This window comes from Ambystoma mexicanum, chromosome 2p (assembly GCF_040938575.1).
Source record: "Ambystoma mexicanum isolate Mex_15411 chromosome 2p, UKY_AmexF1_1, whole genome shotgun sequence".
Classification (NCBI taxonomy): Eukaryota; Metazoa; Chordata; class Amphibia; order Caudata; family Ambystomatidae; genus Ambystoma; species Ambystoma mexicanum.
This window is the reverse complement of record NC_090923.1, coordinates 421,269,602-421,282,355: the sequence shown is the minus strand read 5'-3', so window position 1 is coordinate 421,282,355 and position 12,754 is coordinate 421,269,602. Positions and strand designations below refer to the sequence as shown.

At 44.5% G+C, this 12,754-nt stretch overlaps 1 protein-coding gene across 1 annotated transcript in view; it reads right to left on the bottom strand.

Moving 5' to 3' along the window:
• SLC25A26 (solute carrier family 25 member 26) overlaps positions 1 to 12,754 on the bottom strand; it is a 1,812,191-nt gene that overhangs the window by 1,579,205 nt on the left and 220,232 nt on the right. The window contains exon 2 of the mRNA XM_069643784.1: positions 8,346 to 8,502. Coding sequence (XP_069499885.1) covers positions 8,346 to 8,502 — 157 coding nt within the window. The remainder of the gene's footprint in view (positions 1 to 8,345; positions 8,503 to 12,754) is intronic.

Genomic DNA, 12,754 nt, shown 5'->3' with positions numbered 1-12,754 from the left:
CCCCTCTGGGGTACACGCAAGGTCTATACAATCCCCATCACCCACTAAATCTACTCAGTGCTCACTGTAGTTTTATGGATCTGGTGGAGGTGAAGTTAGTGTCCCTGGGGGGTAAATAGGTTGTTCAATCCTAAGCGTGGTTTATTTGGATCCTCAGTTTGTGCCTGCCCATCCTTTCTACCCGGGAGAGCCATTCCTGCCACAATAGTGACATCATTCTTGACCTTTTCGGGATACTCTTAGCACAACATCGAAGCATCATTTGGCACGTGCAGGACACCAACAACAGGAACACCACGATCGGAGCCAGTACCTTCACCAGTGCCCGAAGCCAGGATGAAGCCCATGAAAGAAATGTGTTGAACCAATCATCAGCCTGCATACCTGATTCATTCTTCATACCAGTCTTTAAGTAGTGTATTGCCCCTATGATCTTTATCAGGGACACATTCTCAGCATCATTTGGGGGTTTGTACGTACAGCAGGACAACCCTATCTTCTTGCACACGCCCCCTTCATCGCCATCAGGAGATCCAAGACACCAGATCGCCCTCAGCTCGCTCTTAATGGCGTTTAGGCCTTGTTCGGTGTCATTCGCCAACTGGATCACTTCCCATCGAACAATCCGCAACCATTTTGCGTTCGCTACAGCTTGGATCCCTGGTGTTAACAGAGATGCAAAAAACACCTCATCTTGGTGTACAGCCGATACTGATCTGGAATTCCTTTGAGCAACTTGGATGATTCTTCCAAAACATAATCCGATATTTTCCTTCTCAACTTCATCGATCGCTTCTTCTTTCTCGTTTGCATGGAAGAAATTGCGACATCCTATGCTTGGACGCCATTGTCAAGTGCACTTCAGCCATCACCAGGATAGCTCAGTGCATGGTTGTTCCTGCACACATGCCTCGCCAGGAAGGTGGAAGATGCAAGTATGCTTGTTGGCCACATACCCAATACATGTCCATCAGTGCTGCAGTTACTTTTACAAGATCTAGAATGAACATTGTCTTGTTGCACTTAATGTTAGTGCCTACTGGCGTGGGTAGTATAGCTCAGTGGCAATGCGCTCGTCTTGGAAGCAAGACGACGCAGAGCAACACGCGTCCGAATCCCGGGTCCGCGCTTAGAAACCTCTTCTGTATTAAGCACATTATAAAAAACAAATTATAATTACTGGAACAGTCCCATATCCTTGAAAACAAAACTGATATTCATCTGCTTGTGGCACTTTTACTGGAGTTTCACGTGCTTCAATCCATGTTAGCTTGGGTATATATGCAGTCCATATCGTAAAACAATTTGTATTAATGTTCCATATAACTTCTTCTCCAAATTCTACCGACCCCCATGCTGCACAGCTCACCACTACTTTGGCATCACAAGCACAGACTGTTACGCTCACCTGGTATCCACGGGGCGCCACACGCTACTGGACGGAGGTCTAAGCCCTATCCCCGACCCCTCTCTGCTTGGTTATGTGCCGACGTTGGGTAGCTATACCAGGAGAATGGAAGGTTAAGATACTGGTTCTGTGATGGGTAGACTCCCACCTCCCTCTGGGCCAAATCGCCTCTCTTGGGGTTATTGCTCACCTTTTCTGCTCATGTTTTTGTGCGTTGAACTCTCCGTCCTGCGTCTCTGTTCAGGGGCGTGTGGTTGGTGCGGGCGTTCCGTGGGCCTAGTTGCTTCACTGGTCCACGTGCCCTAATGTCGGGTCCAGACCGGCTGTGACTCCGAATTTGCTTGCAGTCTTCCAGGTGAGTTAGAATGTCTTTTCCATCTTTATTCCGTCTCTTTCTTTCCCTCTGTTTTCTCTGTCTTCTCAGCGTCTAGCTCCACTACAATGTTCACTAACAATGTCACTTTTTGTTTTCACAAGGATGGTTGTGAACTCGGAGTTGCCATGCCGATGGCCAAGACCACGGTGAGTTATTGATGCGTGGAGCGCTGCGCTGTTTATTGGTGTTAATTGCTAACCTGTGTTCTCTTCTCTTCTTTGTACAGGTTGCAGTGATGTTCCGGAGCGATGAGCGATAAAAGCACTGCTTGCTGAGGTATGTGCTTTGTTAATGCTGACCTTGTTCCTTCTCCCTTGCAGGTTGCGGTGAAACCCAGAGATGGGCAAGGTAAGAGAAGCGCAGGGTGCTGCCAGGACTCGCTGCTTGCCCAAGTAAGAATTGTTATTAATGCTGACCTTCTTTCTTTACCTTTGCAGGTTGCTGCGAACTCCGGAGATGGGCGAGGTAAGCGAAGCGCAGGATGTATTCAAGGCCGGTTACTTCACAGGTAAGTGTTCTTGCTTGCTAATGCTGTTCTTGTTCTTCAAGGTTATTAAAGGAATCCGGATCTAGGACTTCAGGATCGGGCCACCGGAGAAGCAGATGAGCAGGAGCTGGACACGGTGAGCATTACGCTGCAGGAGTGCAGTATAACGCGAATGGTGTTGTGCTGTTTGGGTGTCGTTTAAATAGCCTAGGTAAAGTAGTTCCAGGCCAAGTAGTTCCACGCCCAGCCACACCCAAAACACTAGACCGCATGGCTTGGTTCTAAAGAACTGACTGTGTAATAGGCCTCCATGTTGGATTAAGGTCCAAAACTAGTATTGCTTTATTCCCGATAATGAGCCTGGCGCCAAAGGCGCCAGGACTGACTCCATATATGTTTCTGATGGAGTTTTAAGGCCCTTGGGGCCGGTGTAAAGGGCTTTAGCCCCACTGCTGCCAGGGGGCCGTTATACCTGAGGGGGTCAGGGGCATGGATCGTGACAGCACTCCCCCCTAAGGCCCCTCTCAAGGTATTTCCTCCTTCTGGCCCTGGTTTGGTCAGATGGTTCCGATGAAATCATCTTACCATGCGTAGCACATGGACGTGCTCGCTAGGCTCCCATGTCCTGTCCTGAGGGCCGTATCCCTTCCAGTCCACTAAGTAATATAACTTGGACCTGGTGAGTTTAGAATCTAGGATGTCCTTGACTTCAAATTCGGGTTCTCCGTTAACCAGTACCTGATTTGGTGGTGTTTTGACCCAAGTTCCAGGCTGAACAGGTTTTAGGATTGACACGTGGAATACGGGATGATCTGCATATTTGGTGGTAAAGCTAGTTTTAGCTTTTTAGTTTCTAGCCACAGGATTTATAATAGCTTTGATGGTATAGGGCCCTAGATAGCTGGGACGAAATGTTAGAGTTTCTCTTATGGGCATGTGCCGAGACGCCAACCAGACTTCATCTCCGACTTGGTAGTCTGCGGCTTTTCTTCGGTGTTGATCAGATAATCTTTTCTGTCTTTCTTTGGCTTGGATCAAGTGTTCTGCTGCCTTTTTGAAGGCTTGAGTGATGGTCGTATGTAAAGTTTTCACCGCTGGCATTTCCAAGGCCATGGGGGTATCTAATTCGGACGTACGTGGGTGCCTTCCATATACGGTATAGAATGGACTCTGTCCGGTACTGGTGTGTAGCGAGTTGTTGTAGGCATATTCGGCTATCCACAACATATCCTTCCATCTTTCTTCCACTTGATGTAACATGCACCGTAGGTATTGCTCTAGTGTCCGATTCGTCCGCTCTGTTTGACCATCAGTTTGGGGATGGTGACTAGTGGACAGACGAATATCGATTTGGGCAATTGAACAACTCTTCCTCCAGAAGTTGACTCCCTCAGTCAGAAATCAGGACGGAGGGGAAATCATGTAATCGTACGATTTGCTCTAAAAACACCTTTGCCAGACTGGATGTGTTTGGTAGACCCTTAAGCAGAATGAAATGGGCCATTTTAGAGAATAGGTCAACAACCGCTAGGATAGTGTTGAACCCTTGACATGGAGGCAGATCTGTGAAGAAATCGAGGGAGTGTGTGTGCCAAGGTGCAGGTGGAATTTCCATGGGTTGAAGAAGGCCCGCAGGTCTTTGTTTCTGGGACTTATTCTGTGCACAAATGCCACATGACAGAATAAACTGTGTAATGTCCTTTCGCCAGGTCTGCCACCAATAATACCTTTTCAACTAGGCTAGGGTCTTGGCAATTCCTGGATGTCCTTCTATCAGGGGGTCGTGATAACCAGAAATGACTTGTTCTTATAGTGCCTTATTCGGTAGATATAAACTCCCTCTGAAATACGGGAGTTGGTTCTTTGTTGTCTACTGTTCACCTTGAGTGGTCCAGTCTTGTAGAGCCTCGGTGTTCATTCGGAGTCGAATTTTCTTTTGGAGTTCGTCCAGAGAGAACGTTGTTATAAGTCCTAGTAGTTTTTCACCTGGAATAATGGCCACCGGGTCTGGGGTTGAATATGCGTTCTCATCAATACCCATGTGGGATAGGGCGTCTGCTTTTCCATTCTGGACTCCAGGTAGGTACGTGATTATGTAATCATATTCTGCGAAGAATAAAGCCCATCAGAATTGACGGGATGAATGAGTCTTTGCCGTCTTGAGGTATTGTAGGTTTCGATGGTCGGTGATTACGGTGATGTTATGTCTGGCGCCTAGGAGGTAATGCCGCCAAGCCTTAAAGGCTGCCTTGATCGCTAGGAGTTCCTTATCTGTTATTGCTTAGTTAAGTTCAGGTGTAGTAAATGTTCGCAACCAAAAGGCCACGGGATGCAACTGGCCTGTTTCGGGATCCCTTTGCGAAAGAACAGCCCCCATAGCCATGCTGGAGGCATCTTTTTCCACTACATATGGGATCTCTGGGCAGGGGTGTGGTGAATCTTTTCTTGAGTTCCTGGAAGGCCTTCTCCGCCTCTTCTGTCCATTGGAACAGTTTGTTTTTTCGTAATAAAGATGTGATCGGGTGCACAAACTGGCAGAAACCCGGGATGAATTGGCGATAAATGTTTGCAAAGCCGAGCATACTTTGGACAACTTTGACTGAAGACACTGATGGCCAGCTAAGGATGGCATCTACTTTGTGCATATCCATCCGGACTCCTCTGGGAGTGAGGACAAAACCAAGGAACTCTACTTCGGTGACATGGAAGGAGCATGGAAGGGGCATTTTTCAAGTTTGGCGTACAGCTGGTGCTGTCGGAGTTTTGCAAGGACGGAGCGAACGTGCCTGACATGGTCCTGTTTAGAAGAGGGGTACACCAAGATGTTGTCGATGTAAACTAGGGAACATACGTCGATCAATTCCCGTAGTACATCGTTCATGAAGTACTGGAATGCGGCGGGAGCGTTGCAAAGCCAAAAGGGCATCAACTGATATTCGTACAGCCCATGCTTAGTACGAAAGGCATTCGTCTCCTTTCTTTACACGCACAAGATGGTATGCCCCCCCCCGATGTCCAATTTGGTGTAAATTTGGGCATCCTTGACTTGGTCCAGCAGTTCCGGGATAAGGGGTAGAAGGTAACGGTTTTTAACTGTTACCTGGTTCAGTGCATGGTAGTCGATGCATGTTCTCAAGTCACCCTCCTTCTTGGGTACGAAGAATAGGGACGAGGCTGCCGGAGATTTGGATGGGTGAATAAAACCGTTTGCCAGGTCTTGGTCCAGATATGATTTCAAGTGGAGATTTTCAGGTTCAGTGAGTGCATAAATTCGACTACATGAGATATGTGCACCAGGTACGAGGTCGATCTGACAGTCATATGGTCTGTGAGGGGTAAGATATTAGCCTGTTCTTTTTGGAAAACGTCTTGGAAATCGTTGTATTCGCTAGGTAGTGTACTTGTTATCACTAGTACCAACGCCTCTTTATCTTGGACAGGTGTCTCTGGGTCAGACAATGGCATTTCAACTTGGTAGCACGCATGAGCACACTCATTGGAGAAGGCTAATTTCTTGGGTTTCCAGTCGATGTTAGGATTGTGAGCCACCAACCACGGCATCCCTAGAATCACTCCGGAACTGAGGGGCCTTGATAAGGTTGAAGGCAATGGCTTCCCGATGTCCGTCTTGGCACAGAAGGGTCAATTCTGCTGTGCGTTGAGTTACAAGACCAGAAGCTATCTCCGTGCTGTTGACAGTGATGACCTTCCAAGTTGTCGTTTTCTGTCAGAGGGGAAGCCCAATCCTTGTTGCCAGGCCTTGGTCTATGTAGTTACCAACGGCTCCGCGGTCTACGTATGCCTCCACAGCATGCATCCGAGACGGTTGTTGGTGACTGATCAAAATCACAGGCAGCTCAAGGTGTGAGGTCTGTGGCTCTTTTCCTTCGCTCGACAAACGGACCTCTACGCTTGCCGGGCCTGGAAGTTTTCCGACTCTTGCTCTCCTCCTCCTTTCTCTGTAGCTCCAACTGTCCACCTAAGGGGTTTTACGGGACATTCTCAGAGAAAGTGACCTGATTTCCCGCAGTACAGGCATAATTGCTGTTGTCTCCTTTTGTCTCTTTCGGCCTTGGTTAATTGGCTCCGTACCCCCCCCAATTTGCATGTGTTCCGAAGTGTTTTCTGATGAACGCGGACTGTTCTCCTTTGAGCGTACATACACAGTCCGATTCTCCATCCTGGCTCGATCTGTCCTTCGATCTTGCAGCCTGTGGTCTAGCTGCACCACTAGGTTGATGAACTCTGCACAGTCTTTTGGCGAGTTTACCACCTGAGCTAGGACGTCTTTCAATTCCCCTCGTAATCCTTGATGGAATAACGTTGTTCATTTCTCCTCAGGCCACCCAGTTTCAACAACAAGTCTCTTAAAAGTGGCGATATATGTTAACAGATCTTGGCTGCCTTGGTGGAGGGACAGAAGTTCGTTATCCAGAGCTTGGCCCTGGGTATGTCGGGCGAACAGCTTCTCCATCTCCTGTTGAAACCCGCGGAAATCCCGCAGGAGTGGGTCATCCTGGCTTACTAACGGTATGGACCAATCCGCGGCACTGCCACTCAGATATGACAGAATAAAGGCAACCCGCGACTGATCGTTAGGAAAGGCTCCAGGTCTACAAAGAAAATGGAGGCGGCACTGGTTCATGAATACTGCATATTTTCTTGGGTCCCCCGTAAAACGTTCCGGTGGGGCCAAAGGAACTGCCCCAGGGAGGACCACCTGCACTGGATTGACGGATGTGGCTGGAACCGACGGAATACTTCCTGGCAACGGAGCCTGCCCAGCCTGTGTTTGGAGCAATTGTCTGGCTAATTCATTGGTGCGGTCCTTGGTGACAATCAACTCCCTCCTAAGGGCGTTGGTTTCTTGCCGGGCGGAGTACACCTCGGCCCGTAATTTTCCCAGTAACTGGGCTAGTTGGTCAGTCTCTGATGTTTCCATGACGCCCTTTTTCATGGGCAGCTCACTGCGAGAGAAAATGGGCTAACACCCGAGCCGTATACCAGACATGTCCCAACACAATGGTCAGGCAGAATCAGGCAATTATGGATCATACACCTGACTTGCATCACACTACCCACATTCACCGTCTCTCTCAATTTGCACAATGTCTCCAAGGTATGTCTCATGATTATTGTGGACGCCTATGTTGTAGGGACTCAGAGCCCAAGACTCCTTCTGGATATTCAGGAAACCACTTAAAACGCTCCTTTTCACCAATAGTTCAGCCCACCAAAACACTGATCTCATCTAGATACACACCACATGGGTCCACTTGTGCTTGTAAGTTCTTCGTTTTATTAATGTGTCACTCTCTCTGTCCAATTGTCAAGCCTATCTTTTACTATCTTTTTCTTCCATTGCTTGTTCAACAACTGTAACTCGCCTTCTCACCCTCTGCCCAATGGTATACCCTCTCACCTACTGTAACTGTCCTGCTTTTTCTGAGCAATAATTGCAAACTTGTGTTCTGCACTAAGAAAGCACCCAGATGCCTCTGGGCTAGGTGTGCTACATAAGCTTCAAAATAAATAAATAAAATTGTAAAATACATAAACAAATAAAAATAAAAAAATCTCTCTTCACTTGAACCCTTGGGACAAGTTTGCGCACCATTGTGTCAGCGGCACTGCTAATAGTGGGCGCATATTTGGTGTGAGCCATGTGCAAAGCTAGGCAGAGGTTTGTCCAGGCTTATTTATCACACTCAATTTTATCGATGCATTATTTTATCTGTATGCCCGTTTCACACAGTTTGAAACTCTGTTTAATTTTACTGAAGTATATATATCTAAATACAAAGTCTTTTCTTTTAAATCAATATACGCTTTGAATTTTGCTACACTATCAATATTTAATATTGTATCTTTGTTCCTTTCCAACAATCTGTACAGCACTCTTCTGTTACTCTGCATGGCCTGGTCTTCACTATAGAAATAAACCTATTACCTAATCATTAATCCGACAGTAAGATAGTACTTAATTTCTGTGTGATCACATTTCTACAACACCTGCTAAATTATTAGGATCCATTCTACAAAATGAGAAGTAAATAAACATGAGAATCTCTTACCATTGGGAAATGATCCAATAGCAGTGGATGGGACGCCAGCATAGATTCCATGGAAACCACCAGCCTTATAAAATCCTTGTGGACTCTGCAGCCGTGTTTTGATGGTATCAAGTGGAAATAATACCAAGTCGACACACATTCCTGCTATTCCGCCAGCCTAAAGTGAAAAGACATTAGCCAATTACCAGCAATTTGCAATTTGATAATTTTGCCGAATTATGAACATTCAAACACTTTTTTTCTTTTAAGCACTTTTGTATATTTGTACATGCTGGTTTTTCCCTTTTTTGTTACTGACATCATTGTTATAGCTGTACCTATTTTAACAAGGATAGGCCATACACCAACAGCATCTTAAATGAGCCTAAGCAGTTGAAAAAAGATATATGTTAGACATGCTGCCATGGCAGGACTGTCAAATTACATACATGTGGTATACAGAATATGACAAATGAGTAAATAAATATTAACTTCATGCATGGATTGACAAGGCAAAACAATTTACAGAATACCCAAATTCAGATGTTTGGGACTACTAATCCCATGAAAAACCGTAATTAAAACAGATATATGTATGTCTGAGAATACATGCTCATTGCTAACCTACGAACAACACTTCAAGTTTCCAAATCAACTCTAAGAGTATTACATCTTTTTTTGTACTATTTAGCATCAGCAAACTTGCAGTCCAATTTAAATGGATTGTGTTTCTTTAGGCAACACTATTATAAAGTCTGTTATAAAGTATGTTAATTCTTGGGTGTAAACTCTATGGACATATACACATTTTGGAAGAAAACTGATCTACAACCTATAATTCAACAACATTTTAAACATTATCTGATTGCTTGAGCACATTTTATATATCTTCCAGAACATTCTTACTTTTAAACGTGCATGCATTACTTGCATATTCCATGCTTGAAGTTCTAGATTTGTGATAGAATCCACTGTTGACCCAATATTCCAAACCAAGGTTTGGGTCTACAGACTATTCACAGATATATGTGCAAAGGAAAAACACATCTAAAGACTTGATGCAATAAGAAAACTAGGGCTACATAAGCATAAAGTGCCATTTTGACTTCTGCTATTATCATGTGAAAATATATTGAAATTCTATTATGAAGATCCAAAGAGATGATAACATTGACAATGACATTTGCCATCGAATGAATCGCACAATCTTTACTGTGATTAACAAAGATAGGTGTGAAACACTGCTATCTATAAAATGTGTCCTCGGATTCTGATAAATGTTTTTTTTAAATAATCATTTGTATTTGTTTTTGCAAGCAAGAAATAACATTCCATACCATGAATGTAAAATTATTTTTCAACATCTAAAATAAAAAGCAGTGCTAATTGTCAACTGTTAAATATATTATGACAGTTTAACCTTTTGCTTTGTCTGTAAAGGACTCTATTTGGTCAGAATTAACAACATGCAGAATAACACCCGCTAGTTTTTGCAGGGAGATTGATGTAGATGATGTGATCTTAATTTAATAAAGATAGCAGTAAGACAGATGGTATCTTGCACCTTTGTCTTTTTTATGAAGATTGTCTTATTTGCCAAATTCCACATGGTCTAAGTGACTCCTTTCTCAAGGAGGTAATCAATAACAAATTAGAGTAGAGGTAGTCCCTCAACACATTTTATAAGCGTGACTAGGAATGTAACCATCCCTTGCCACTTCACAAGAAAACATTTATTTATAGTCTTGCCTAATTCCTGTTTAAACCAATTTAAGTAATAGACAATATGAATCAAGAAGTATATTTGAAGGCTTAGGTGGACCTCTACGGTGCGACAGTCCCAGTGGAGACAGCCATGATGCTTGGGCTGCCTGAAAAATAAAAACAAGGATGAAACGTTCCCCTTTGGCTTATTTCTTAAGGTTCCCCAGGCAATGTGGGGCCTTTGACCACTTGGTTTAAGCAACATTTATACCACAATTGGCCGAAATGAAGTGACCAAAAGTTGGAAAGTAGACATTCTATTATGTTCCTTTTTATTACTATTTTGTAAGGACCATAACGCTAACGAGGTAATTATAGTGCAAAAATACCGCTCTATTTGTCAATCATGTTAAATTACATACTTTTGCAACTGGTGGCAAAAGGCAAGTCATCAATGCTGGAGTGTGTGTTATTAACGATCCCAGAAAAAGTCAACCAAGATTCAGATGATGAAGAGGCTAGGCTTTGCAAGAGAACGGCCAGTATCCCACCCAGACCATCAATGACCAGAAAATCTGTGGTACCTCCCAATTCAATTCAACACCCCCTGCACCCTTTTAGATGTTCAACCCCATAATCTCTACAGCCTTATCGGCAGATTAATTCCCATCTCCTGAAACAATGGATCCATTTTCTCCCCATTCGTAGTCCCTTTAGTATTCTCCAAGCACCGTGTGACGCAGTACTTCTGGGTCAGGATAGTCCACGCATCTAGTTCCGATCTAGTCCTCAGGCGAGGACATACGCCCACCGCCCTCTGACGTACATCTGCCTTAAAAGAGAGCCTCATTGTTGGAGCTGAATAACACCCGTGCAGTTTACACATGGCAGCTAGGTGGCCTTCACCTAGTGCCTCAAACTGACTAAAAAGTGCTAAGCACAGTAATAGCTGTTTTGCATGCTACAGTAATGCCTATTGCGCGCGAGTCCTGAGATTTAATGATTTAAAAAAACACTTGGCCAGGAAATGTATAAGCATTGCAAAGGCATTCAAAGGAGAATATAATATCTTAAAGGCATGGTCTAGTAAAAATTTTTATTGTCCCAACGGGTCGGCCATGTTTTTTTAAGCCTAAGTGGCTCGATTTTAGAAAACTTTCCTATGGGCCTTACCCGAGTTTTCGTCCATTAAACACACGCGAAAACGAGCACCAGGGAGCCGCCATTTTCTGATAATCCTATCTTTTCCCCGATCGCCCTGGCTGACCTGCTTTTGCGGAACTAAATCAATTCCCCCGCCCCTGAGCCTGACATTATCAAAACATTCATATTCCCCACCTCTACCCGTGACGTTACTGTGCTGCGTAGGCAAACGCGCCCAGTCGTCTTCTGCGCGACTCCACACAGAACCCGGAAACCAACACAGATCAACTCACAACACAGCGCGCCACAATTCGGAATATGAAACTGTACTTTACAATGAAACAGCAACACGGTACATTTGGTAAAGTACATTTATTTGACATTAAATGTTTAGAGAATATTCAGCAATTGCCATATGAACTCCGGAAGCCATTTATTTTCTTTTATCTGTATCCGCAATAACTGTTCTGTTTCATCTTGAGTCACGCAGTGTTCCTTTATGGTACACAGGGTGTTCATTTTCGTAAAAAGAATCACTTTGGAAGCGCGGTGAACCGCAAGGCTGTTCCATCAAATAGGCACTAGTCCAGCCTAAGGGTTGTTATATTGCTTCTAGCCACTAATACAGCGTAAGGGCATGTGGGCCCTTGGCGATCGTCCCATAATATGGTGATCGTGCTCCAGTTGTTGACACGAAGCTGCAGGTGTCTGCTGAAGAATCCATCCGCCGGTGTCTCAAACAGATGGCAGTGGCAGAAAGGGATCAAATACCTGTTATGAAAACAAAAAAATGATAATTAGTCTCGCTAGCCGAACTTCATTAATATTACTCATTTTATTTATTACGGCCGATCAGAAACTATTTTCTTGCAAGGGTAGTTCAATGGAGTATGCTTGTCTCTAAAATCAATGCGAAAAGTAACGAGATAAATCGAGGCCAACACACAATGATAAACGACAGTCTACATGCGTGAGGAATGATATGATATATGATATGGCATTTGTAACGCGCCTATACTCGAGTGTTTCTAGGCAAGACGAGGCAGGTGGGGAACAAGGGCAGACAGACAACGATCCTACTAGGCCAGGTGTCTTTCTGATCGCGCATGGGGATGGGCTGTACAAGGTTAGTTGAATACAAATTAAATAATAGGGCCAGCTGGTGGCAAGTGCAAGGTAAATGCCGGGAGAAGGGGCTGAAGGATACACAGACAGTCCCGTAGTGCAGGGAAAAGTGGCTGGGCCATGGAGCGAGATCGTTGAGACCAGTGGACCTGCATGCCCATGTGCCCACTACGAACAGTTTTACTTGCTTTTCCTAGCTCGTCATTCATTCATTTATTCATGCATCCATTCATTAAATCTTCATTCCGGTATAAAAGCGTGTAAAGATTTACTTACATTATATTTGAAATTTCCATTGTGTCTCTTCGTAATGCAGTCTGTAAAACGGACCGTGCTCTTAACAATGATTTTTCGTATACTGACCTAAAACTGAAACTCGGTCTAGTTTCTGAATTTTCTGCCTTATCGTCTCTTACGTTATTGCGCACTCCCTTCAAATGTAGTTCTTTCGGCATGGT